The sequence below is a fragment of the Sceloporus occidentalis genome, unplaced genomic scaffold (genome assembly GCF_023333645.1).
Source record: "Sceloporus occidentalis isolate IW3139 unplaced genomic scaffold, rSceOcc1.0.p SCAF_4, whole genome shotgun sequence".
Lineage (NCBI taxonomy): Eukaryota > Metazoa > Chordata > Lepidosauria > Squamata > Phrynosomatidae > Sceloporus > Sceloporus occidentalis.
The window spans coordinates 175,644,213-175,671,569 of record NW_028316984.1 but is presented as its reverse complement, the minus strand read 5'-3'; the positions used below and the strand labels follow the sequence as shown (position 1 = coordinate 175,671,569).

Here is a 27,357-nt window from a genome sequence, read left to right as displayed (position 1 = left end):
TGTAAAAAGGCTTCCCAACAAGCATTTCAAAATTTTACAAAACTCATGCATGGAAAACGTTACAATTTCAGAATGGGAGTGTACGGTCTATCAAGAATAATTATTAACTTTTATTAGCAACCACATACTAAGACATAATTAGACACAGCTTTCCAACTTATCTCCACACAGTGATGTCTGTTTTATTATTATTAATAATGTTGTTGTTGTTGTTGTTGTTGGAAATATACCATTTATCCCATTAAAATAGTTTTAAAACTATAAAACTATCGACAAACAATATACCCTAGTCTGAATTAACAAAGATACCAAGTTGTAGTTTGAAATGCTTTCTTAAAGTATTTCATTCGGACTTAAAATCAATTAGTGAAGTAATAGTCTGCAAATGTTTAGGGAGGTGTTTCCAGGAATAAGGAGTGGTGAGGGAGAAAGGGTGAATCCTAGCCAGAGAAGAAGAAACTCTTGGCTGGATTGCAGAACTTGAATGGGGAGTCAGTGAAGAGATATCAATAGAGGAATGACATGATCAAATGCATATGTGTGTTTATTGAGCATGCCTTATTATTATTATTATTATTATTATTATTATTATTATTATTATTATCCTGCCCTCCTCCCAGTACAGGGACTCAAGGCAGATAATTTTAGACCTAGGTTCTATGCAACTTGCTGTTTAGTTTATTCTGCCCGTGTGTGAATTCTGTATTATTTGAAGTGTTCCTAAACTGGTTCATACTAAAGACCTATGTTTCTGGGTATTTATTCCTCCCATGTTAGTATGAGCATCTAGGCAGAAGGATAGGGTTGTTGTCCAAATGCTTTTCTTCCTTGAAACTAACAATTGATTTCAAGATATGTGTTGCAAATGACGAGCTCTTTTTAAAACAGAAATAACCATCCTTAAGTACATGTAATAGTAATTAAAAATATTCTTCCCTTGCTGTCTCTATCTTCTCTTTAATCCAGGTTCTGAACTTTAGACAGCACTCTCCTTAAGGCAGGGACCTGCCTCTTTGTTGTAACTCTGTGGGAAAAACAACAACTCTATGCATGTTGATAATATTGAACGTGCATCTCAAATGATCTACTGTATTAGATTGTTGATCCATATTATATGGAGACCCAGTGTGGTGTAGTGGTTTATGCATTGGACAATGACTCTGGAGACCAGGGTTTGAATCCCTGCTCATATATGGAAATCCACTCTGTGATCTTGGCAAGTCATACTCTCTCAGCCTCAGAGAAGGGCAAAGGCAAACCCCTTTAAACACATCTTGCCAGGAAAACCCTGTGATAGGTTCACTTGAGGGTCGCTGTAAGTCAAAAACATATTGAAGACACACAACAACGCATTATATGACTACACACTGTGTAATTTCATTATGTACTTGTGTCACAAACTTTTCATGCCCAGATCTTACCAGTTAGCAAGATTGTAAAGCAATCTGAAATCTTTTTATAACTGGAGTCATGACATTTTGCTTTTGAATTTTCTGTTGTTGTTTGTCTTGTTTTTGTTTTTGTTTGTTTCCAGCTCATTGTTGATCTCACCCAGGAGAGAGATTATCTCCAATCCCAACAGCCGCCAAGTCCTCTAAAAGCATCAAGCCCAGCCTCTTCCCCAAACTCAGCCAGCCGCCTCTCCAATGAGGACAAACAGCATCTGTCCGTGGAGCTTGCAGACACAAAAGCTAAACTAAGGAGGATCAGGCAGGAGCTGTAAGTATTGACACTAAGCCACTCGGTCTGCCAGAGAACTGTTGCCTCTTAGTTTCCTCCAGTAATGTAGAGCTGCTTGCAGAGTGTACTGCTTTTAACTCTAATACATTTCTCCATTTGGACATGTTGCAGAATAGGACATTTAGTTTCTCCAGCCTTCTTCCTTAAAAAATACCAAATGGAGCTCGATTTTGTGTATCTTCTTCTCCCTATTTCCTTCCCCCCTCCCATTTTTAAGGTTGCTTCTGATTTCCTTTTTTCAATGTGCATTATTAAAATGTCTTTAGAGAAGTAGATAAAAGATGTATACCTAATAGTGTATGGATGATAGCTCTTATATAAATGGTTAAACCATGGGTTTGAGACTGTGGAGTATTCTACCTGCATTCAAGGGATTGCAAATAGAGCACCCATTCAGACCTCCTTGCTTAACATGGACAGGTCCAAAAATGAGTGATAGGGATGATTGGGGACAAACAAGGAGTGGGCCTAATTGTGCTTCCTTTTTGCCCTCAGGACACTGGTGAGTAGTGGATAGAGTTTTCATTTCTCTAGGTATCTGGACAGAAGCCCATATTTCACTCCATTGGAGTGTTGTCAAAAGTAGCATCTCCAGGTCAAGTCATCTTTCCTTCCACCATAATATGTAGTGTTGCATACTCTGTGTTATAATGTCATTATGTGCTTCCCTATTCCTGCTAGCAGTAGCCAGTGGTTGCTCGATGTTAGGAAGATGACTATCTTTACTCATTGCACAGTTGTTTTCCTACATGCAATTTTAGCAATCCATTAGGAAGATGTTGCACTCACAGTCCACTATGTCTATAAGTCCCAAACTCTGGAACTCTCTTCTAAGACTGGCCCCTCCCTGTTGTCCAGCTAGCAGGCAAAGACATTTTCATTCATTTTGGCCTGTAGCAACAGATGGTTGCTGAGGAAAGAGCCCTTTGACCAAATGTGTTCTGTGTTTTCATTAGTTTATTTCTTGATGTGTTAGACATTGCCTTTTCAATTTTGTTTGACTATTTAAGCTTGTTTTGTGTTTCAATTACATTTTATTTATATTTACTTGGAGATGCTGTGAGCCCCATTTTGGGAGATAGGTGGAATATAAATCCAGCAAATAAATAAATAACACAAATAATACAGCATCTGTTAGCTTTTTTGTTTTGTTGTGTTTTGTTTTACGGCCGGGCTGCTTTCTTTGATATTTTTCTGATTTTCTATTTTTCATATACCTTTCCAACATCCCTTCATTTTCCAGTCACAGCTTCACTTGTTTTAATATTACTTGCACTTCATTGTTTGACTGTTTTGCATACTTTCTGTTGTTCCTGATTGGCAGCGGATGGAAGCTAACTCAGTGCTGATTGTGTGTATGCATTATAAAGAAGTAGCTTGTAGAATTGTAGGACTCTGCTTTTTATTGACATGATGATTGTGCTATTTAAATTGAAGCATTGTGTGTGTGTGTGTCTGTGTGTGTATCTTGCTAGGATATTCATACTACATTGATGGTTTTAGGAAATGACTTAGTAGATATTTCAACTTTGAAATTTACAGGGAAGAAAAATCAGAGCAACTTGTTGACACAAAACATGAAGTCGATCAGTTAGTCTTGGAACTGCAGAAAGTAAAACAGGAGGTAAGAGTATTTATAATGAACAAGAGCTATTAAATTATACTAGAAGAAGCTATAACGTACCATTTTAGAACACTTCTGTTAGGGTGTATGTGCACACATGTGTGTATGCATGTACGTATACATTGTTGTTGTCATTTGCCGTCAAGTCGACTTTGACTTATTGTGACCCTGTAAAAGAGAGACCTCCAGGATCCAGCGTCATCAGCTATCCTTCTCAGATCTTGCAAATTCAGGCCCATTGCTTCCTTGATTGATTGAATCAATCCACCTTACTCTTTTACTACTGCCTTCTGCTTTAGTCAGCATAACCATCTTTTCCAGTGAGCTGCATTGTCCAACAGTACAACAGCCTCAGTATTCCTGAGACAGAATATATGCATGCATGCGTGTATATATGAGGATTCAGTTTCATAGAACCTCAAGTACTGCTTCACACATTGCAAAAAAACAAAAACAAAACTTGGAAAATTTGCTTTTTTTTTTTAGTATATCCAGTATCTCCCATAACATAGCTAAAAGTTAACAAGTTACTTTTCCAATTGCTGCAAAAATTAACTGTCACAAGATGTGGCGGTGAACACTAGCATAAATCACTTTAAAGAGGATTCCATAAATCTAGGTTCCTAAGAAGCAACTAGTTCGCCACATGTGAAGCATGGGACTGGATGGGCCTTGTGGTATGATCCAACAGAGCTGAAATGATGTTACTAAATGGGAGAATAAAGGAATATGGAATGAATGTGAAATATTGGCCAGCCTTTTCACCTAGCTACTTCACCCCTTCCTTTCAGCAAGAGAGCAACCCTAGAATACTATAATTTCCTGTTTCTTCCAAACCAGGAAATTATAATTACTGACTTGATATAAACCTGGATAAGGAGCTGTTACTTTGGTTAAAGACTGTAAATAAATTGATTGATTGATTGATTGATTGATTGATTGATTGATATGGAACTGTTGTTTAATGTCATGGCTTGCTACAAAGCAGTTGTCCATAATCTCCTGGTTTGGAGGATATAAAACTGTGGGTCAAAGATGGGCATGTGTGACCTTCCTGATTTGTTTGCCTACAGCTCCAGCTCTTCTGCTTCTATTACTCCTACCTAGCATAATCATTTCTGATCTGTAATGGGAGTTGGATCACTGAATAATTAATTTAATAATTTGTTTTATTTATATACCGCTATTCCAAAGATCATAGCGGTGAACAGCAAGTAAGCTAATTAGCAAGTAAGCTAATTTGCCCCCAACAGTCTGGGTACTCATTTTAGCGACCTTGGAAGGATGCAAGCCTGAGTCGAGCTTGGGCCCTTTTGCTGGTCTTGAACTCGCAACCTTGTGGTTTTGAGTGAATGGCTGCAGTACAGGCATTTAACCACTGCGCCACCAGGGCTCCATGTGATAGATTATTTTAATATTCCAGGAACCTAGAATGTATTGGCCGCTAAACAGTTATTGCTCTGCGTAAATAGCTCACTGATATGTCAAGGCTTGTTGGAAATTTTAGCTTTGTTTTATGGGATTGAATGCTCATTCAATCTAACATCATTTTGCGTTAGCACTGTATGGTTTTTACTAAAATACAACAGTAACTTTGGTGGTGTTTCTCATTTGTGTCATTTCATGCTACCAATGAGTGCCATTTATCAATAAAGCATTTTTTAAAAGTCACTGTTCTGTTCTTATTTCTGCACAGAATATAAACCTCATGGCAGATGCCCGCTCTGCTCGAGCCTACAGAGATGAATTGGATTCCTTAAGAGAAAAAGCAAACAGAGTAGAGAGACTCGAGATGGAACTGGTCCGGTGTAAGGAGAAACTGCATGATGTGGATTTCTATAAAGCACGCATGGAGGTAAGTCAAAGGACAGGCTGCGATACCAGTAATATTGGCCTGATACAGACAGGCCAAAATAAAGCTGCTTCCAGTCACTTTGCAAGTATGCTGTTTAAATGATGCATGTGTCCTAAAAGTCCAGAAGATGCACCAAAGCCACACTCCAGTCCTAAGGACTGGAGTGCGGCTTTGATGCAGCTTCCTGACTCTTAGGACGCATGCATCATTTAAACAGCATACTTACAAAGTGACCTGAAGCAGCTTTATTTTGGCCTGTCTGTATAGGGCCACTATCACCTTTTTGACTGTAGGAAAATATATTTCAGGAAAATATATTTACTAAAGCAATGTCTCTGCATTGCACCACAGCCTTAATTTCATTTAGAAACTATATCATAATTACTATGTGATTTTGTTTGATTTTATACAATGTCTACAATTGTATAACATATGAATGATGAACAGCCTTTTTGGTTTTTGACCTGGAATACCAATGGTAGTCTCTCAACTCCATTTCAAGACTGTATATTGATTGGGAGGTTTTTTTTGTTGAAAACTAGTTTTGAAAAATTCAAAAGAGATCTGTCCTGGGCCTAAAACAGACCAGGAGTATCCATGAGGAAATTGCACTCTAGAGATGCAGGTGGACTTTATGCATAAAACATTAAAAAAAATTGAGTGGAGGACCTGCAGGGGTGCATGAGAGGCATATTTAATTCTAGTCTTCAAGTAGTCGTCTGCCCCTGCTCTGACGGAAATATCCTCACAGCAGAATCCAGGTGAAGACTAATAATACACTGTATATTCAGTATGAAGAAGTATATAGATGAAGCTGTTTGATTTGTTTTATTACTTCCCCCACCCTCAATAGTGCCCTTTCCTTGAAAAGCAGATAATTGGAAAACCTGGCAATTAATATCATTGCATCCTCTTCTCTGTAAGACTGTAAATCAAAGTACAGCCCCAGTTGCTGTTTGACCTCCTCTTTCACAGCAGTTCAAAGCAGCTAGAAGGGCTGTGAAGGAGACAAGAGGACAACAGATATTGCTTCAGCACAGGTTATGTGTAGAGCTTGGAAATGTTATCTTTTTGACTTAAAGTCCCAGAATGGGCTACGTGACTCTCACCTTTGTTATGGAAGTGTATGATACTCATTTCCCAAAGCAGCAGGTTGATCTGAAAACAGTGTTATGCTTAAGTATCCTAACACCACTTTCCATTGATAGTTACTTCATTTTAAAGGAGAAATGGAGCACCGTTTTAATATGATTAACTTTCCAGAGAACAGCAAGGTGCATGCAATCTCTTGTTTGGCTTGCTGTGTGATTCCACTGTATTTGCAGTTCTAGCAATGCAGAAAATAGCAGCATTAATATGTTTCCTCCAAGGAGGGTATTCCAGCCCATCATAAATCTTCTACAACATTCCTCTCCATTGAATGCTGTGCTGCTCCTAGAGACTGGATACTTGCAGAAATTAGGGGCCTGGGGGAAGGCGGGGGGGGGGGGGGGAGAGAAAGACTCTTCTTCTCTAAACTTCAGTCCAAGAATCAGCAAAAGAAAATCTAGGAGCATGAAGTGAAATAAAAATGAACATGGATATACAGTTTTCCAAACCATACCCCTGCTTACTGCTTTAACACTATTTTCACCTTTCCCTGCTGGGATTCAAAACTAAACAGGTCCCTCACCCACCTAGAAGCTATGAAAGTTCATGTGCACAAGCTTTTTAATAAGCTACAAAAGAAGTTGAGATTAATGGCTTTTCTTTATTAATTGAAGAAGAAAATAAATCTTCATGCCTATATAGTTTGTTTTACTATTTCCTTCACACAAATATGATTTACAGTTGAGTGTCCTTTGGGGTCAGTGCCATAGAGAATGCTTTCACTTTCTAGATTCTTACTTTCAGAGTTTTGTGGAGAGATCCTTCGAACTTAAGCTTTTGCTTTTTAAGTAGATGTTTCCATATTGGGCTGTGTGAATAAGATGGGTCCCCAAAGTAAGATTTTCATTTGATCACAAAGATTTCACAGCTATTTTATCAATATGTTTTGCCCATGGGAAAAGATAAACTTGTTGATGAGTTACTAGACTTGTGTGAGGTGCATGACAAAAAGAAAGGTAACAGGTAGGGTGTTGCCTATAATGGATCAGAAATGTATTTCTGTTGTGTAATTTACTGAGACATTGTGGCAAGGGAGAGGAGGGGGAGTGAAGAAAGAGGCTAGCTAATCATTTCTCTATGATACTGTCAAAATTCAACATGTTTTGCTGTTGAGTAAAATTGGTGAATGTTTCTTTGCTGCAAAAAAGCACTACTTAACTCTTTGCCATTGATACTGAATTAACTATTAAGGTCATATAGTCATCTTGCAGTTTGTGGCTGTGGTCTAGAGTGAATTGACCATAGACGGGGGAGAATCACTCCTTAGCCATCTGCTGTGTATGTTTTGGAGATGCAATGTATACACCTTCTTTCCCTTTCTCCCAGCATGAATCTGAATTCTGGTTGATCACTGTGGTCAAGATAACATGTTAATGGTTGGTTAAATGTTTAAAGGCATAGTACATGCTAATTTAATGTTCTGTAACTATACAGTATTTTTAGTCATCCAAAAACAAACATGAGGATAAGATTAGACACTGAACTGTTTTGAACGTCACAGTAAACCATGATCGCCATGATTTGAATGGGCTGCAGTGAACCTTAGGTTTCCATTTTCCTTATTTCCCTCTTCTCTGGTGCAGCTACAGTTGACAGGGGAGGGGGCTCTCTGTAGTTTGCTCACATCACAATAAAACTAACAGGTCTCCTGGGATGTGCTATTGCTTTAAAGACTTACATCTGTTTAATACTGTATGAATCAGTACTAAGGCTGCGGTCCCTTGCACACTTAATGACCAGAATCCAAAGGGATGGCTCCATTGATAGATCTCATTCTCTCAGCAGAATGAGGAGGGTCTACATCTCCTCTTGCCTCCCTAAAACCTGCTTTGCTGTTCTGGGAAGCCATAAAGGGCTGCTGTGAGAGGGCTGGAAGAAAAAGACAGTTCCTTCACATAGATTTGGGTTGAGAACTGATCCAGATGTTATATTACAGTGTCTGGCATTCCCCACCATTGACCATTTTTGCTAGGGACTGCTGCAAGTGGCGTTCTATTGATATCTGAGAAGTGCATGTTTCCCACCTGAGATGGTTGATTTTCAACATGGTGTTGGTTTTAGCCCATTATTTACTGTTTACATTATTGTCCAGTCTTTTGTCCACCAAACTAAAGGCAGCATCTGTAGCTCTCCACTTCTCTTCAATCCTGTGAGATAGAAAAGGCTGAGGAAACCCAGTGTCTACTGAGTTTTGTAGCTCACCGGAGACCTGGATCTGAGTGAGGCCCACTGAACTAATTGGGACTGGATTCCACATATACTTGTTTATGGTCAGGCTGTAAAGACAAACTGAACATGTGTTTCAGCCCTGTGCAGGATAACTAATTCTCTATAGCAGAGTATGCTTATGAAAGCTCTAGACTCAATGTGTTCTTGAAAATATATGCCTATGGGAAAGGGGAGCCTAAATTTCAACAGGAAAAACAACCAGCAAATTCCTTTCCTTCCCCATTGTTTTGCCTTAATCCTTCTCATAGGAAAGAAACAGGGTGTGTATGTTGATATCCTTTCATACTTATCAAGGAGACCAGTTGGCATTAACTTTCTTTTTTCGTTTTTCTTTCCAATTTTAGCTTTAAAATAATCACTTTGCTAATTCACCGCTCTGCATGGTGTGTTATTTCTCTTAATGCAAGTTCCACTTGGAAAATGATGTTTTGATGATCTACTAAGCCAAACAAAAATCTATTTTATTTCTAGTGTGCTGTTGCTACTGATATTAAACTGTTAGATACTGGTAATTTATCTGGCATTTGAAACCTGAATGCAGTCATTTTGAACTTTATGTATTTATTTTAATCTGAAGGAACTTAGAGAAGACAATATCATATTAATTGAAACCAAAACAATGTTAGAAGAACAGCTGATGATTGCAAGAGGTCGTGGCGACAAGTTGCATGAACTTGAAAAGGAAAACTTGCAGTTGAAATCAAAACTTCATGACATAGAACTGGTATGATTTGATGCCATTAATTATCAGTTATATTTTTTTAAAAAAGCAATCAATAGTTAAGAGGTAAAGGAAACACACATATATACCTCAGAAGATAAGATCCCTTTGAAACATAAGAAGTTGAAAAATGAAAAACAAACTAGCAACAATGGTGCACAATTGTTCTAGTAGTTTTGGCCTTGCAGATGTTTTAGAGTTCAGCTCACATCAATCCCAACTAGCATGATCAATGAGAACGGTTTATGGAAATTGCAATACAAAACATTTGGAGGATCAGAGGTTAACAACATCTGAACATAAAAGAATGATAAGAAATGAGGTATGTTTTGTATGTCTCATTTCTGCATATTACACAGAAGATCCTGTTTATAGGTAGAGAAATTGCTGAGATTTATTAATAATATAATAGTGATATAAGAGTAAGATTTTTCTCATCTGTGACATTTTTCTCTTGTATCAGGTTTTGTTCATTGTAGCTGAAGGAGATTTTTATTTGCACAAATATGTAAATAAAAATGTCTAGACATCTTTGTTCAACCCAAAATGTAAGCTAAAGCTCTATAAATTTTGGGCAAAACACTTTTCTGGTTGGGTAATCCTGCTAATTAAAACAGTGCTGCCTTTCCCTTAGGATAGAGATTTCTGGCCAGTGTCCTGTGAGCTACATTTAGACCCATCCATAATAATTATTTTCCTTTCTACACCTTGTTATACCAAATTACTGAGAGTGTGCAATGCTCATTTTTATGTAACAGATACATATCCTCACTGGGGAAAGACAACACATGCCAAGCCTCTCCATCATTATACATCCCCTACCATTATAGTGGGAGAAACATTTACCAGATTCTTCATGGAGAGGCCCATATTTTCTATTATTGTAGAGAGAATGAGTAGCCATCTTGTTGCGGGCAATTAGCTTACAGTTGTAAACCGCTTAGAAACTGCTTAGTTTAGTATGAAGCGTTATATAAATGATGCTGCTATTGCTATATTGCTAAATTAAAAGGTCTCTTAACTTGCCAGCAGAAAGAGAGCAGATAAGGGACTACTTCAATAAAAGCACTTCAAAAAGACACTAACACAGGTTTCAGAGTTTCAGGAAGGAAATAAAAAAGGGGAGAGGAAACATTTTGCTCCCAGTTCATGGACATCTTGAAGTTAGGGATCCCTCATTGACACAACTAGTATATCTATCTAAATATTAAGGCTACCAGCTAATAAATAATAAATAATTTTTTTTATTTCTATCCCGCTTTTTGCCAGGCAATCAAAGCGGCGTACAACAGGTTAAAATACATCCATATATACATAATACCCCCCCTTAAAACAAGATTAAACAATGTCAGATTAAAAACTACATATTAAAACCGACTAAGCTAAATAAAAATCATCATGGGCAGAGTTCACTGGATGGGAAATCTTATTTGTGGCCGAGCATTTTATTCCGGGAAGGCTTGCCGGAAGAGATCCGTCTTAATGGCTTTATTAAAGCTCTCTAGATTGGTAATTTGACGGTAATTTCCCCTAATGTCTTCTTAATGAATAATAACCAGCTTTCCCTTTCCGCATGTCCCCATTCTTAGGATAGGGATACTGACAAAAAGAGAATTGAAGAGCTGCTGGAAGAAAATATGGTGTTGGAGATTGCACAGAAGCAAAGCATGAATGAATCAGTACACTTGGGCAGAGAACTGGAGCAGCTGTCAAAGAGCACAGATCTCTCAGACAGTAAGTACCTTTCCTACAAAGTTGTCGCCTCTCTAATCAGTGTGTTTTAATTCTTGTTTAGTAGCACAAAAGTCAAAGAGGATTCTATAATAAGCACTTATTATACGTTATTATATATTGAGGGATGGGTACATACTCAATTTAGCTGAAGTAAGAAATAAATACACTGATTTACACTGTTAAAGGAATAGCTTTATAATCCTGGAAGTGAAGCCCTGTTTACAAAAAAACTAGAATTTGGTGTTCTGAACATTGTATTTCAACAGCGAGGAAGTCTTTTGTCTTTGAACTAAATGAATGTGCATCAAGTCGCATTTTGAAGCTTGAAAAGGATAACCAGAGTTTGCAAAATATAATCCAGGAGCTCAGGGATGCATCTGTAACCACTGAAGAGAATAGTCTTAAATTTGTGGAACTGCAAAATGAAAATCAACAGCTTGGACAAAAGGTAAGTAAGAAAACATCAGGTGAGCTTTTCAGGACCTGTTTGGAAGTTTGGCCTTATCTGAGACTCTGCTTCTGGCTAATGCTATCAACTGAAGCCATGTTTTTACCCCCCACCATGCTAACCCTGCTCAAAAAAAGTTTTCTCTGCTTGTATGGGTTGTCTGCACAGGCCAAATGGCCGAGGCTTCCCGCCACTCACACATAGTCTAACGCAGACAACGCAAGCCAAAACCACCTGGGCAGGATCAGGCCTGATCCTGCCTATTCATATGCAGATCCAAAGGATTCAGCCTGATCCCGGGGGTAAAGAACCTTTACTCCAGGGTAATTTAGTCCTGATTTTCCATGGAGTTTCTAGGAAACTCCAAAACAAAATTGGGGTGTGCACTCATCTCTTCCTCCTCCCCCCCCCCCCCCACTCCATACTTTTCTGGCAGTTGATCCATCTGAGAAACCCCCAGTCGCTCTGTATAACACGGGCGCACTGTAGTTTGAAATAAAATGTTTTTTTAATCTTATTCCAAGTAAGTAATAGTGATTTTCTAATTGGATGGTGTTTATTCTTCCCCAGCTTTTCATAACACAATAAGGCATGCCATCCAGATTTTAAAATTTCTTTTAAAACATTACATTTTAACCAAATCTTCACTATGTATAAGTAAATACATTTGGGATATGCATATGATATTGTAATTCGAAGGTATGATTTTACTTTTGCAAATTGTTTATGTCACAGCTATTAGCATTACATTCAGTGGTATATGAGAATTATGGTTTACAAGTAACATAAGTGCAAAAAGCATTACTAAGGATTCTGTATAGTGTGAAATGGGAGGAAGTCAATTGGGGAGGGTAACATCATGAGCAGTGTTGCCAACAAGCCTCGAAGATATTCCCTGGAATGTTTTACCATAATTCAAAATCCTCAGAATTCCCCAATATTTATTATTATTATGCAGTCAAAATCCCCAGAAATAAATTAATTAAATTCCCTGGATTCTGGGGAATTCCCCAGAAATTGGCAACATGAGTTACCGCACGGGGGACATCAACCCTAGGGACACCACTGGTCCCAGCTCCTGGGTTAGAACGAGGACAGGTGTGTAAACACCCATCCATCCCCGCACCGACTCAGGGACTAATCTAGGTGAGCACTGGGGCCAAAATAGTATGGGCTGAACCCATCTGCTCAGGCCTTTAATCTACTTGACTGTATCAGTGCAACTGAACAACAGTACTTAACTTTTTGCATATCACACTGTGGTTAGGATCCAGTGTGGTATCTTCACCAATGGAACTGCCTCAGTTCTTAGTTCAAGACTGATTCCATCTGCAGTCTTCTGTGTACTTTCACAACCAGTTCTGAAGGGCTGGTAATGTGTTTCTGGTGTGCCTGAGGGCTGCAAGACAAAAGGGAAAGAGAGGTCTGTGATACTACTATGATGTTGGATATAGGCCTTTGCTCTGCAGATGCTTTTTATGGGGAGTCTCAGAAGTCTGCGATTTGCATAGTCCTTCTTCTCCCCTCTTCATCCTCACAACAGCCCTGTGATGTATGTCAGACTAAGAGAGAGTGACTGACCTGAGATCAGTTAGTGACTTCTTGGGCTCTGTGAGGCTTTGAACCTGATTCAACCTTATCACTGCTCAATATATTTAACCACAACACTGCACTTTACCATGTCTTGGGCTACATATTTGCATTATTCACCTTGGATCCAGGTTATTTAAAGGACTATGTCTCCCCTTATGAGCCCATTAGAGCACTTAGGTCAACCAAAGAGGCCCTTCTTTCTAGCCCACCATCTTCTCAGGATCATTTGGTGGGAACAAGGGAGAGGCCTTCTTAGTGGCTCTGGGACTCAATCCCTAGAGAGGCAGGATAGCCCCATCCTTGCCCTCCTTTCAGTGGCAGGTAAAAATATTTTTTTGCTGTCAGGTTTTTCCAACTGATGAGGGGTGTGCTTTTAAATGTTGTGCAATTAAAGAATTTTTTAATATTTGTAATGTCTAATGTTTTTAACATTGTTTAATCGTTTTTTAAACTATATAGTTACACATTTTTAATTCTTTTTAATTGTTTTTAATTTGGTACTCTTCTAAATTTGTTGTTAGCTAATTTGAGTCCCTTTTTAGGAGAAAAAAGGGATAATAATAATAATAATAATAATAATAATAATACAAGATAGTGATGGATATTGTGTGTAGCTATCTGTCTGCTCAGAATAATACTACATGCATGTGAGGAAGTGGATTGTAATCTACAAAATGCTTACACTGTTAGACAATAGTTAATATCCAAGCTGCCCCCAAACTTCTTATTTTAGTAACATTAGAAGTAACCCTGCCACCTGTGCATGTGCATATATGCAAGGATGTTTCATTTTCCCTGTTAGAGAGATGGTGGTGTGCTATTGTGAACAGAGCAAGTTCCACATCTGAGACCTTGAACTGCTAATGCTGCTGCTCTCAATAAACACTACTAGATAAGATGGACCAGTGGTCTTTCTCTGTGTAAGACAGCACCATTCATGTTCATACAAGTATAACAAAACTCTTGGTTGGTTGTTAGTTTTGGCTAATTCACCTACACATTTATAGTTTGGGAAGATCCTAGGGCAAGCAATGTGTAATAAATAGTCTGATAAAAGTTCTTGCTAATTTTAGTTTTCGTTTACTCAAGTCCTAATCATATTATTATGTAATAACTACTGGTATTGAGCTAAGTTGCATTAATGTTTCATCCCATATGTCTTTGAGGGGAGCTTGCAGATTAAATAGACATTCTCATTTCATTTTTAGTCCCTAGGGAGTTTCTTGTGAGTAGAAGTTATTGCCACAGAGTACTGCTATTCAAGCCTCTGACTAACATCTCCTTGGGGAACTATGCTGTTACAATTCTAAAGGTTAAATGCTCTTGTCTAACTATTGGATAGGACTGCTTTGTCTAATGTAGGCTAATACGTGCCTGCATTATGCTAGCATTCACCCATTTGTTTTTCAAATACAAGCATAAGTTTCCCAGTGACATTGCATTTGGATGTGTGACCAGTTTCATTCAGAAGTAAGAACCACATTGGACGAGTATTATAAACTGTCCAGTTAGCTTGTTTTGTACCTAATAAATCAAGTAAGCTCACTTGGGCTCTAAGCACTGCCTGGAACTTCTTTTGTGCAATTTCAGGCATGACACCGAAAATGCCGCACACACTCATTTAGACACAGTGTGTGCACACTCACACTACTGTATCCAATTTTGGTTTTTTCCATTTGATACCTGGGCTACATCTTAGAGGTGGTGTATTGGGTCAATACTTCCCTGATACATCCCTCAGACCTACTGTGGAGTTTTATTTGTTTGTTTGTTTGTTTATAACCCCCTTTCCCCAAGATTGGCAGACAAAGTGGCCTGCAAATTAAGAAAATACAATTAAAAACATACAAAAGTGGGCATTAAAATAGAATTAACCTAGTGTAGCATTAAAACAATATATTTTCATGATTCACGATATATTGTAGCAGTATTAGATAGATTGAAGACATAACTGACAACATACACTGAATTTTGCCTTATTTCTCTAGATCAGACCTGCACAACTTGGCAACAGGCCATAATTAAAATAGGCTAAATCTCTTTGGGCCACAGATAGATATTAATAGATATTAATCAAATATTAAGTATTAATTAATAAATAATTAATTTATTAATATTAATTCCATCCTCCTCCACCTCTGCCCAGGAGAAAGCCAAGTGGCAGAGGAGCCTTGCCTGTCCTTCTCCTCCTCTACCCAGATTTCACCTTGGAAGAAGGCTGAGCAACAGAGGAACCTTGAGGAGCAATCATTTTCCTGTCCTCCTCTGCCACCGCATGGCCTTCCCCTCAGGAGAAAGCTGGGCCACGCAGGATGTTTGAGGTGTGAGCATTTGCCCATCCTATTCATCTGTGCAGCTTTCTCTTGAGGAGAAAGCCAAGCAGTGAAGGAGCCTTGCAGGGCAAGTGTTTGCCCTTCCTCCTTCTCCTCTGCATGGCCTTCTCCTCAGAAGGAGGCCGAGCAGTGGAGGAGCCTTGAACTCATTCCACATCCTTGTGGGCCACCTGAAATCCTTTGGTGGCCCACGTGAGGCCCCCAGACCGTATGTTGTGCAGGCCTGGTCTAGATTATCATAGAATCAGAATTCAGAACAAAAGGTATATTGACTTTTTCAAGAAACTAATTTCAGAACTCATGACATTACATGAAATTTTATTTAGAGCTGACACAGCATAATTAATTTTATTGAATGAAATCTGGTAGAATTTCTTAGGTCTGAACTACATGCATGAATGAATAACCATTCTGCAATTAGGAACTGTTTGAATGGTGTGTTTTTAAAAGGAAATTTCAGTCATAAAACGTCTAATTAGTATTGAGAAATGGGCATTGGAATGGAAGGCTTTAACCTCAATGCCCCACATAGTCCCATTCCAGACTGAGGGTAGGACAAGAAGATCCCATTAGACTGAAGATGTGGATTATTTTTTTTCATGCAAAGAAATTATCACAGAGGCTTCAGTCAACACTGGATTCACAGTAGGGGGCAGTGGGTTAAAATCACCCTATGTCCTGACACTGCAGTCCCCATCCAGATCAGTTTCCCTTTGCCTACTAATTGAATGAATGGTATCTCATGTAGTTTGGCTGTGGGTTAAGGGAATTATACACATTCATTAGGAATAAATTATACCAGTGATAACCATGAACTGAACATTTGTTTTCCAAAGTGGTGTGCTACTGAATTCCAGATGCTGATGAAAAAAACAGCAGTTTCATCTTACCTTCATGTATGGCTTGTGGACAGAGAAATACCTAGCTGGTTATTACTAGAACAGAACTATATGACTTTTGGTATGACCTTGAAGTGCTGCTCATATATTCTTACTGGTTTTGTGATCATTGCACTACCATATTTTGAGATCCTTCAACACAGACATCCAAATTCATATGCCACACATACTGTGGTCAACATGTATTACCATCAAATTAAAATGTGATCTGATTAAGACACTGAGAAGGTAAACAAAACGCTTGTAATGATTTGGCAAACCTTCATCCCTGGGAAGATAGATGCAGTGGGTTAATATGTCTTTACTTAATAGTGTAGCCATGTCTGGAAAAGCCCATCCTGAATCCAGAGTTGCAGTAACCACAGTTATTTTTTTTACCATGTTGTAGCCAAGTGCTTGAGAGTATAGTGATAGTCCAGCTGTAGAGACTCTGGGAGGATGAGGATTATCTAAACCCTGGATTCAATCTGATTTTAGGGCAGAATCAGCATTGCTTATCCTGATGGTTGGATGAGCTTTATTGGTAGAAAACCAATTAGGGAGCCACGCTGTTGCTTCTGCTTGATGTCGCAGAGGTTTTTGAAATCTCTAACTATGGTTTGTTTCCTGGATAATCTCTGTGCAGTTTGAGTAGGAAGGAACCGTTTTGTGTCTTTGTCCTTACATTGCCCTGCAGGGCACAGACTTGTCACTGATGTTTTAAATAGCTGTTATGAAGCCATGTGTATTGGTCATTAGAGCATTTTGGGGTGGTGGTCATCAATATACACATACTCAGATATTGAGAAATAACACTCAGAAATGTTTCTTTGGCCTGGTGTGTTGCCAATTATGCATATCTATGTGGTTGCAAGATATCAAATTCAGACTCAGTGAAATATCAATTTAAAGATTTCTGGGATTCATAATTGATGGTTTCTCTCCTTCCAACACTGGCCACAGGACTGAGTGAGATTCAAGGAACTGCCCATTGTTTGTTTCAAAGCCTGCAGGCACCTTTATGCTGAGTTATATTGCCTGTATCAGTGAGTGAGGCATTTTAAATGTATCTGTGTTTTCAGGATTTTCTTTGTATGTGATCAGTATTTGTTTAGATTTGCATATGATACATTGTGATAATTTTCTCCATACAGATTGAGAAGCTACAAAACCAAATTGAAAAAGAGAGACAAAGTAATCAAGACTTGGAAACATTAAGCGAGGAACTCCTAAAAGAGAAGGAAGAACTTCAGGGTATGATGGAGACCTTGAAGGCTGACAAAGAAAGACAGGTACAGAGATAGTCCTTATAGACGTAATTTCCAAAAGAGTATTTGATTGCCTCTGCAGAAAGACTTAGGACCAGTACAGAAAGCCCTAAAGGAGCAGCTTGACACTGTCCCCGTCGCAGCCCTGATCCAGCGTTTTTCCAGCCCAAAAAGAAGTGACAAAATGCTGCTCCTTTTGGGGGTAGAAAAAAGCTGTTGTTTCTGCTGCGGCAGCATCTCTTCTGCACTCCTGCAGTGTGCAGCATTTGAACACCATGCTGCTGTGTAATAAAAATAAAAAATGTAGAGTTTATCCAGTCAATCATTGTTGTTGTTCTTGTTTCTTGGCAAGATTTGTTCAGAGAGGTTTACCTTTGTCTTCCTCTGAGGCTGAGAGAATGTGACTTGGTCAGTGTCAGTGGGTTTCCATGGTTGAACATGGAAATTAAATTAAAATTAATTTTAATTTCAGTGTTAAATATTTTAAAAATAAAATAAAAAGTATGGCCCCTGAGTAGTTCCAGATTCCTGAATGTGGCTCCAGCTCCACTGCAGTTTCCCAGCCCCCAGGTTACAGGAACATAACCAGACACTCTTCTGATGCCCCTTGTTCTTCACTAGCAACTAAATGTCTATAGGGATGTGTGGAGGAGGAGGTGAGTTCTGAAGGAGTGGGGAGGGGAGATCTGTTGTGATTTTGTCTGGGAGAAACTTTTAACGCATCTCCTGTTGCAGGTTCTTGTCCAGTGCATGAAGACTGCAGATGTACTTTCACGTTAATTATATTTAATGGACTACTTTATATTTTGTTAAATGCAGATAAAAGATCTAGAAAAAGAAACAGACCATCTCAATCAAGTGGTTTTGTCTCTGAGGCAGAGATCCCAAGTCAGTAGTGAGGCAAGAGTGAAAGACATTGAAATAGAAAACAAAATACTCCATGAAACAGTTACAGAGACTAGCAGCAAACTCAGCAAGCTGGAATTTGAGAAGAAGCAATTGCAGAAGGACTTTGAGCAGGTTAAGGAAAAAGTAGAGAAAGTAGAGGAAATGGACAAAGAGCTTCACCGATTGGAGAAAGAGAATGAGCAGCTCACAAAAAAAGTTGCAGCTATGAAAGTTACTGCAGGGAAAGTGGAGGTTCTTGAACAAGAAAATGGTGATTTGGAAGTAGAGAACAGGAAACTGAAAAAATCCTTAGATACATTACACAATGTTTCTGTCCAATTGGAAAGCCTGGAAAAAGACAATAAAGAGCTAGATGAAGAGAACCTGGAACTTAGGAGAATGGTAGAGACAATGAGGTTTACCAGTGCAAAAATGGCCCAGATAGAGGCAGAAAATAAAGAGCTGGAAAGGGAAAAGGAAGAACTTCAGAAAAATGTGGAGGTGTTAAAGGTTTTGATCAAGAAATCAGAAAGGTTGGAGCTGAGTTACCAGAGTGTGAATTCTGAGAACCAAAGACTCCAGCAGATTGTAGAGAATAATGGCAAGAAAATCCAGCAGTTGGAGAAAGAACTCCAGGGTGTTGAGAGTGAAAATCAGACTCTCCAGAGAAAGTTAGAGGAGTTGAAGGTCTCAAATAAGAGGATGGAGTGGCTGGAAAAGGAGACAAAACTGTTAGAGCAAGAAGTGTCCCAGTTGGATAAAGACAAGAAGATGCTGGAGCGGGAGACAAAAAGGCTTTGGCAGGCGGTGGAGCTGAAAGATGCAAATTTGGATGAGAACACTGTCAAATTGACAGCAATGGAGAGGGAAAACAGAACACTAGAGAGAGAACTTGCTAGGTTCAAAGACTCATCAAATAAGATGAAAGAATTTGAAAAGGACAATAAAGATCTCCAAAAGCAAGTTACCATTGATAAAAGAACACTAGCAACTTTGAGAGAGGTGAGTAAAGTCATGTTAGTACCTCTGTCTGAAGAGAATGTCCTTCAACAGCTAGTGTGTATAGAACATTGTGGAGTATGAGAACATGTGGAGTTAAGGGGACACTGTGTGGCAATTAGGAACATTACATTTTGTTAAGATCTTAAGAGCGGGTGACTTCTCTTGATACTTTCTGTAGGTAGTCATGCGTTCATAGTTATATGAAAGCCACTGCCTTCCTGATTTCTTAATGACAGAAATAAGAGCAAAGTTCAAAGGTCAATTCTAGGGCCAGGCACACAGAACAGCAGAGCTCCATCAGCAAAGATAGTATTTGCATATTGAAGCCCGGTTTGGACAATCCTATCTCAGTTTATTAAGTCAAGATATAAACAAACCTTTAACCAAATAAGTCACCTATGTTTGTCTTAGGTGAACACTGTATATATGATGATAAAAATATTTTTCTCCCTAACAGTGATATCGATATATCTATTGCTGATAGTGTACGAAGTGGGGTCTCTAGGGCCCCCAAATCTATTGCTGCTCTGTTGAAAAGCAGTCCATGCCATTTTCTTGACTGTTAAAATTACCTAATTTTTTCTTTTGACTAGGATTTGGTGCTTGAGAAATTAAAGAGCCAGAGGTTGTCTAATGAAATGGACAGACTAGAGCAGGAGCTGGAGAAGATTGGATTGAATAAGGAGCTACTCCTACAGGATGATAACAGCAATAATGACAAGTGAGAAATAGTTAATTTATGATGGGGCTGTTTCTTCATGAAACTTATACAGTCGGCTCTTGATATCCACGGGAGATCTGTTCCTTGCCTCCTTACTGATACCAAAATCCGTGGATGCTCAAGTCAGCATTGTCCCCAGTGGCAGCGCATGCACATGGCTGCACTGCCATTAGGGACAGCCCCCATTGGCCAGTGGCAGCACATGCATACGGATACACTGCCATTGGGGACAATGGAACTTAATGGTGGTGTGGCCACATGCACACGCTGCTATGGGACAATGGGGCTGTCCCTAATGGTAGCACGGCTATGTGCACACACTGCCATTGGAGACAACACGAGATTGCCATCTGCGGATGGCAAGTCCTCTTAATACCAAGGGCCAACTGTGTAGGTAGAAAGAAGTCCTCTCTCAGAACCAGAAATACTGAGAGGGTGAGAGAGGCTGCGCAAGAGTAGTAAAAATCATGTTGACATTTGATTGTCCAATGAAATGAATAAATGTGGGGATTTTAAAAAAAGTTTAGAAAAAAGAGTGACAATTGAGTTGCTAGCTGGAAAGAGCTCTTGCAGGTCATAGCCTTTAGGGCTGAAGGGCGGAGTATAAATACCATAAATAATAATAATAGTGTAACAACAGGCAACCAGTTGTCCTCTATATGTTTTTAGCTACAGTTCAGGGATTGTGTAAATTGTAGTCTAAAACTTCTAGAGAGCCTAAGTCTACTCATGCCAGCCATAGTAAATTAAATATGAAGTTGTAGCTTCACTGAAACTAATAAAAACCTTTCCTTCAGTGTCTTCAGTCAGCTCAGGATTTTACTTTTAAATATTATTGTTCTGCTGATTCTGTCATGTAAGATGCTCTTATCTGTGCCTCTTAACTACTGAAACCATTTTAGCATACATTTTGATACATTACAGATGTGATTTATAGATCATAGCAGAGGGTATATGCATAAGAATCTCCTCTCTAGCTTTCCTGGCAGAACAGTTCGGTCCTTCAGTAGCACTAAATACCACCTAGAGAAAGAGTTGTACATAGATAATCATGAATGTCAGAACTGACATGCTGCCTGTATAGCACCATTGATCCACAAATGTCCAATACCAATGTCTCTCTCCTTCTTGTCATTCCCTTCAGCACAGTTCCCTTTTGCATGTGCAGGCACTTCCCCCACTCATTTAATGTTTCTAAACCTACCAGCATATCTTCACAGATACGAAAATAATAAGCTGATTAATGACAAGAATTTTTATAACTTCTGTAGTATTTTGGCTGAATTTTCTCAAATGGTAGCATTTGGACATTTCCTATTACTGACATATTGCTTTTATAACATCACAGAACATATCAGATCTTGGAAAACAAAGCAGAATTTGCCCTAAGGACAACACTAGCTAATAAAGAAGAGAAAATTGTTTTGTTGGAAGCTCAACTACAAGACTTCACTAACTTAAATCAGCAGCTACAAAATGAATTAAATATGGTAAGAAGGAAACCAGCAGAGGATTTCTGAAATGAGAGAGTAGCAGAGACAACAGTGTCAATTTCCTCTTTTGGCTCTGACCCAGCACTGCTAACATGCACCCTAGACAGATGACAGAAGCAGTTCCATTTCTGCTTGTTCCTTGTAGGATATACCGTATATGCTCAACTATACGTCGACTTCATATATAAGTCAAGGGCAGGTTTGGGGGCCAAAATTATGGATTTTGATATGACCCATGGATGAACTGAGGGTAAAACTTAGGGGCATGTGACAAAGGCTCTATCTAAATGACGAAGCAAAGGAAAACAATGCCAAACAACTTACAAAATTCCAGCAGGCACAACTCTTTGTGCTCACCTAAAGGCTGGATGGATGAGAGAATTTGGGGGGGGGGGGGGGGGGGTCAATACTTCCAGGACAGATTATGCTCTTTTCACCAGAGCATTTTTTTAAATATGAGTTAAAGTACAGTACATCCATTGACCTGTGGATAAATCAACTCAGGTTTTTGGGGTCAATTTTTTGACTTAAATTTCTAGACTTATACATGCGTATATACAGAAGGTATATCTCCCCGCAGTTTCTCTTCCTAGGAAGATCATAATGGGTGAAGTTCCTTTTAGGGCCATGAAAGAATGTGACCCAAGGCAAAAAAGGTTCCCCATGCCTGACTTTAAGTGAATGATTTTGATCACATGCCATGGAATCTGTTGAAGAACTCTGGGTTTTGTTTCAGGCGAACTTAGTTCTGTACACAGTACAGTTGTAGTCAATGGCATATTTTACAAAGCCTTATCTACATTTGCAGATGAGGAAGGATTTTGCAGGTCTGAAGCAGAAGCAAGCAGCTGGGATGCAGAAGCAGAATTCATTGAAACAGCCCTCTGAAAACTTTGTTTCTAGTCATCAGTCAAAGGAGAAGTGGGAAAAGGGTCACAAGGAAATGACGATGGAGCTTCTGAAAGTGAAAGACAGAGCTATAGAACTGGAAAGAAATGTAGGTTTTCTCCTTTCAAAGACAAGATTAACTTGATTTTACCTGTGCCCATACTAAGTGATGAATTGTCTGTTAGGTTATATATATTTATGTCTGTCCCAGTGATCTATACACCTATATTTGTACCACACTTTAGGAAACTCACAGACTTATATCCATCATGAAGCTAGCACTGCAGCACTAAAGTGACAGCAATGCCTTCTCCCCCTCCCTGCTCCAAAAGCTGGCTGCAGAGGGTTTTCCAAACCTTTGGAGCAAAGTTGTTTGAGTACAATGAGGAGGGGAGACTACTCCATCCTGATTCTGCTGATAGAAATGTTCCCATTAATCATTGTCTCACACTGGATTTAGATCATACTAACCTAGAGTTTCTCTTCATAGTAACAGCTTTATGGATGAAACATCTCCTAAAGCCAAACATTTTCAGTATATTTACTTTATTGCCTTCATACTCCATAGTCTTCTGCAGTGGCATTCCTCCTCCCAGGCTGGTGAAGATGAGTCTGCTCATCCCTGATAAGTTTCCAAGGGAACCTAAGTGTGTCCAGTGGTTTTGTGAAAAGGGAATGACATGTCACTTTCTTTACATGTAGCTGCTTCTTAAAGTTCCTTATATTTTCTGTCCAGATATTGAAAGATATCAGGCTCACAAGCTCATAAAAACAGTTTAAAAAAAGATATGAGTAGGAAGGACAAAAGCAAACACTGGAGCAATTGCTCCTTAACTCTGATTGATAAAGTTAGATTTGTCTCTCCCTTGTCATAAGAATCATCCTGGGAGATGAGGGGGAGAAGTTTCTCACTGATTCTTAGTCCTCAGACAGACTGTGCTTCCCATCTGCTGTCCAGTCCCTGGAAAATTGGAAGTTAGATCTGAGTTCTTTCCAGCAGGGAGAAGGGAAGTGAACTCCCTACAGCTGCTCCTTCTCTAGTCAGTGAATAGTGCCAGGCTGATCTTTAAGAGCACAATAAACTTCCTTTGCATCTCGGTTGGGTATGTCAGGGTATATATCAGTTTAATTTTTTTCAACTGCATTTTCAATTATGATTCTCTCTCAGAATGCAGCCTTGCAAGCAGAAAAGCAGCTTCTCAAGGAACAGCTAAGACATTTGGAAACTCACAGTGCCTCTTTCAACAATCAGATCTTGACTCTACAGAAGCAAAATGCATTTCTTCAAGAGCACAACACTGCAATGCAAACACAAACAGCCAAGCTTCAGGTCAGGAAAATTTCTTGAGAGAAATGGAACATGATTGGTTTTATGTCTACTCAGGGATTGCATGTTGTTGAAAAGCAAGGAAGACCATGTTAAAAAAAATGAATGCAGTGCAAGGGTATAATTATAATACTCTAGTCATTCTTTTGGATACTAACACCATGTTTCAAACTGTTCACATCCCAAAGTGACTAAAATGCAGTCAGGTTTTTAAATATTAAATCGGATAAGAATAGTTATTGATCTCTAAAAATATAGATTAAGCTATATTTCCAAATGTGTTAGATTCTATATGAACTCCTGCAATTCAGGAAGAGAAAATGGCTGTAGATATCCTCAGAATGGATTCTTTAGTTCAGTCTTTTGCAACGAAGAAAAGACATGTGCCCACCTTCAATTAATTCATGGTTACTGCAGATTGCCATAACAGAGAAAAAGAATAAGCAGGCAAGCATGGTCTCATTGGCACCATGGAGATATGTTAATTAGTTGGCTCTGTCAAACCATACAGTGGAAGATTTGATGCTGAGAAGAAAGAATGGGCCTGGGATTAGGAGGTGTGGTATTCTTTCCATTAGCAATAGAGCTAATCATGTGAATTATTCTCACAAATGTTCACATGTTGCACACCAACCCATTCTGGCACTAGAAAACATCTATATTCCAATTCAAATGCCAAATCAGACACGTGCACTCTAGATGGGGTCTACATCAGTCACTAAATAGATATAATCAGTAATGGGAACGAAACCTACTGATTCCTCCCACACTCCATTATTTTAATCACCCCATCCTCCCCTCTGGCATGGGAAGTGCATTGAGGAATAAGATTTCAAGCAAAGAAATCTGGGAAAGGAAGATAGAAAAGGATGGGATGGTTCCCTTCCCTGTCTTTGCTCCCTTTAATGATGAAAGTTGGCCACTTTATAACTAAAACAAAAAGAGGATGTTTTAGTCAGAGTTTGAAAAAAGTTTCTTTGGTGTGACCACAATTTGCAGAATCCTCCATACAGCAAGTAGTCCAAAAATAACCTCCAGCTTCTGGTTTTCAGATGTATGTGTGTCTGGCTTGTCCTTACATATACTAATGGACTGTGTGCTTTATTTTATTGCAGTAGGTAACATTGCAATACTAGTACAGGTAGCAGAGGTTGAGTCTCGCTTAGCTGAAATTTGGAATATTGGAAATTTAGAATCAGAGAGAGAGAGAGAGAGAGAATTGTGGCAGGCTAGCCATCTGTGGATGGTCCTGCCCCATTATCGTCACCAGCGGCGCATGCACACAGTCATGCCAGTGCAGCCATGCACATGCTGGTGTCCATTTATGCTAATGGGACTTGAGGTCCTGTATTTTTCTGTATGCGCAGCTGGGGTACCCCCGCTGATACAGAGGGCCAGTGGTATTTCACTATGTATATGCAAATATTCTAAAATCTAAAAAACTCCAAATCAAAAAACACTTCTGGTCCCAAGCATTTTGGATAAGGGAGACTCAATCTGTAATATTAATACAACTATAAAACACAACAATCTTTATCTATAGAGTTTATAGCATTCACTTCGCTTTGTAGCTGTGTGCCAATATATCCTTTTGATTTTCTGCGAAACTTTAGGTAGAGAATTCTACCTTAAATTCTCAGAGTGCCTCCTTGATGGCTCAGAACACTCTGCTCCAAAACCAGCAGCTGGCTAAAGAGAACGAATATGACAACCTACTGAAGCAGAAAGAGCAGCTCAAAGCAGAGTACGAATCCCTCCTTCAAGACCATGAACACCTGGCCTCTTTGCACGAGAGACAGTCAACAGAATATGAAATGCTGATAAAACAGCACAGCTGCCTAAAAACATTGCATAAAAATCTTGACCAGGAACACAAAGATCTGGGAGAAAGGTAGGGCTTCCTTCCCAGTTTCTTAAAATAATATCTAGGTCTAAGCCAGTCTGGTAATTTGTTAAATTGCAGAGTATAAATTCTTATAATAATATAAATATAGTTATCATATTTCTGTTTCTCTAATATGTGGTAAGGTTTTTAAAAAAATCTAATGCCTTGGAAATGTGTGGTATCTTTGGCTTATGCATGATAGGCAGTGGATCTTGGAAGTGAAGCAGGGTCGGCTCTGGTTAGTATTTGAATGCCAACAGATACCAGGTGCTGTAGCTGTATTACAGAGGAAGGAACTGGCAAAATTTCACCTGAGTTTTTTCTTGCGTAAGAAAACCCGATGAAATCCATGGGGTCTGCATAAGGTGACTTGAAGGTACACATATACACAGGGCCTATTTTGTAATGAATTTAAAATATAATGCCAATATTAGTGACAGTAATTGTTTGATTACTGTACGTTATTATATGTTACAATATATTATACTGTATATTGTATTGTATATTATAATATATTATTGTAATGATGTACTGATATGTTTTTTGAGATACATCAGAGCCTTATTATCCATCGGCTTGCCATCCGTGGATTTAAGCATCCATGCACAGCAAACCCTGCTGTCACCAATGGCCATGCATGCACGTGACCATGCTAATGGCCATGCATATGTCATGTTGCCATTAGAGACAACAGGACTTGGGGTTGTGTGTTTTTTCATACTCATGGAGAGTGGTGGTTCTGGAACGGATCCCCCATGGATCCCAAGTTCCAGCTGTACTGTTCCTGTGGTGTGAGACACTTTGGGCACATTGCATGGGTAAAGGTGGTGATGGTAGTTTGAATAAAGAATTGCAATTTAGATACCCGTACAACCTAAAATAAGCACAGAGCTAGCACTAGTCTCCATCACAGAGGGTTTTCCTTCAGAAATTGATTGTTGTTGCTATCACTCTTGTCGTGTACCTTTAAGTCATTTCTGACTGATTGTGATCCTAAGGTGAACCGATGATCAGGTTTTCATTGCAAGATTTTTTCAGAGAGAATTTGCAATTGCTGTCCTCTGAAACTGAGAGAGTGGGTTCTGCCCAAGATCACCCAGTGGGTTTCCATGGGCAAGTGGGGATTTGAATCTAGGTCTCCTGGAATCCTGGTCCAGCACTCAAGCCACTATGCAATGCTGATTCTTAAGATTTCTTTGGGGGTGTATGTGTGTCATTGTCTCCCTTTTAGGCTAAAATAGTGTGCCCTAAGTTACCCAGTAAATTTCCATGGTCAAGTGGAAATGTGTCCTTGGTCCTAATTCAGCCTATGGAAGGTTCAGATCTGGCCCAGAATGACCAGTCCCTCCATCCCCCTCCCCAAAATAACTGGTCTTAGCTGGTGTTTCAAAGACCACCTGAGAGCCTGCCCACCATTCCCCATTTTCTATCCCCTAATAGGGGGCCCAGAATCATTTAACTAATAGAAACCCAGGAAGCTTATAATAAGCTATCTTGGTTAAGGCAGTTATCATGATAAAACTATGCAAATAAAAATAAATCTGTTTTCAATGACTGAATGCACATCAAAGTACTAAATTT

At 39.1% G+C, this 27,357-nt stretch overlaps 1 protein-coding gene across 1 annotated transcript in view; it reads left to right on the top strand.

Moving 5' to 3' along the window:
* Positions 1-27,357, top strand: part of CCDC88C (coiled-coil and HOOK domain protein 88C) — a 138,703-nt gene that overhangs the window by 86,628 nt on the left and 24,718 nt on the right. Inside the window, exons 8-20 of the mRNA XM_089522400.1 lie at positions 1,535-1,719; positions 3,283-3,364; positions 5,061-5,219; positions 9,175-9,321; positions 10,908-11,052; positions 11,319-11,500; positions 17,459-17,596; positions 18,392-19,462; positions 20,056-20,183; positions 21,532-21,673; positions 22,485-22,673; positions 23,733-23,894; positions 25,505-25,782. Coding sequence (XP_089378526.1) covers positions 1,535-1,719; positions 3,283-3,364; positions 5,061-5,219; positions 9,175-9,321; positions 10,908-11,052; positions 11,319-11,500; positions 17,459-17,596; positions 18,392-19,462; positions 20,056-20,183; positions 21,532-21,673; positions 22,485-22,673; positions 23,733-23,894; positions 25,505-25,782 — 3,008 coding nt within the window. The remainder of the gene's footprint in view (positions 1-1,534; positions 1,720-3,282; positions 3,365-5,060; positions 5,220-9,174; positions 9,322-10,907; positions 11,053-11,318; positions 11,501-17,458; positions 17,597-18,391; positions 19,463-20,055; positions 20,184-21,531; positions 21,674-22,484; positions 22,674-23,732; positions 23,895-25,504; positions 25,783-27,357) is intronic.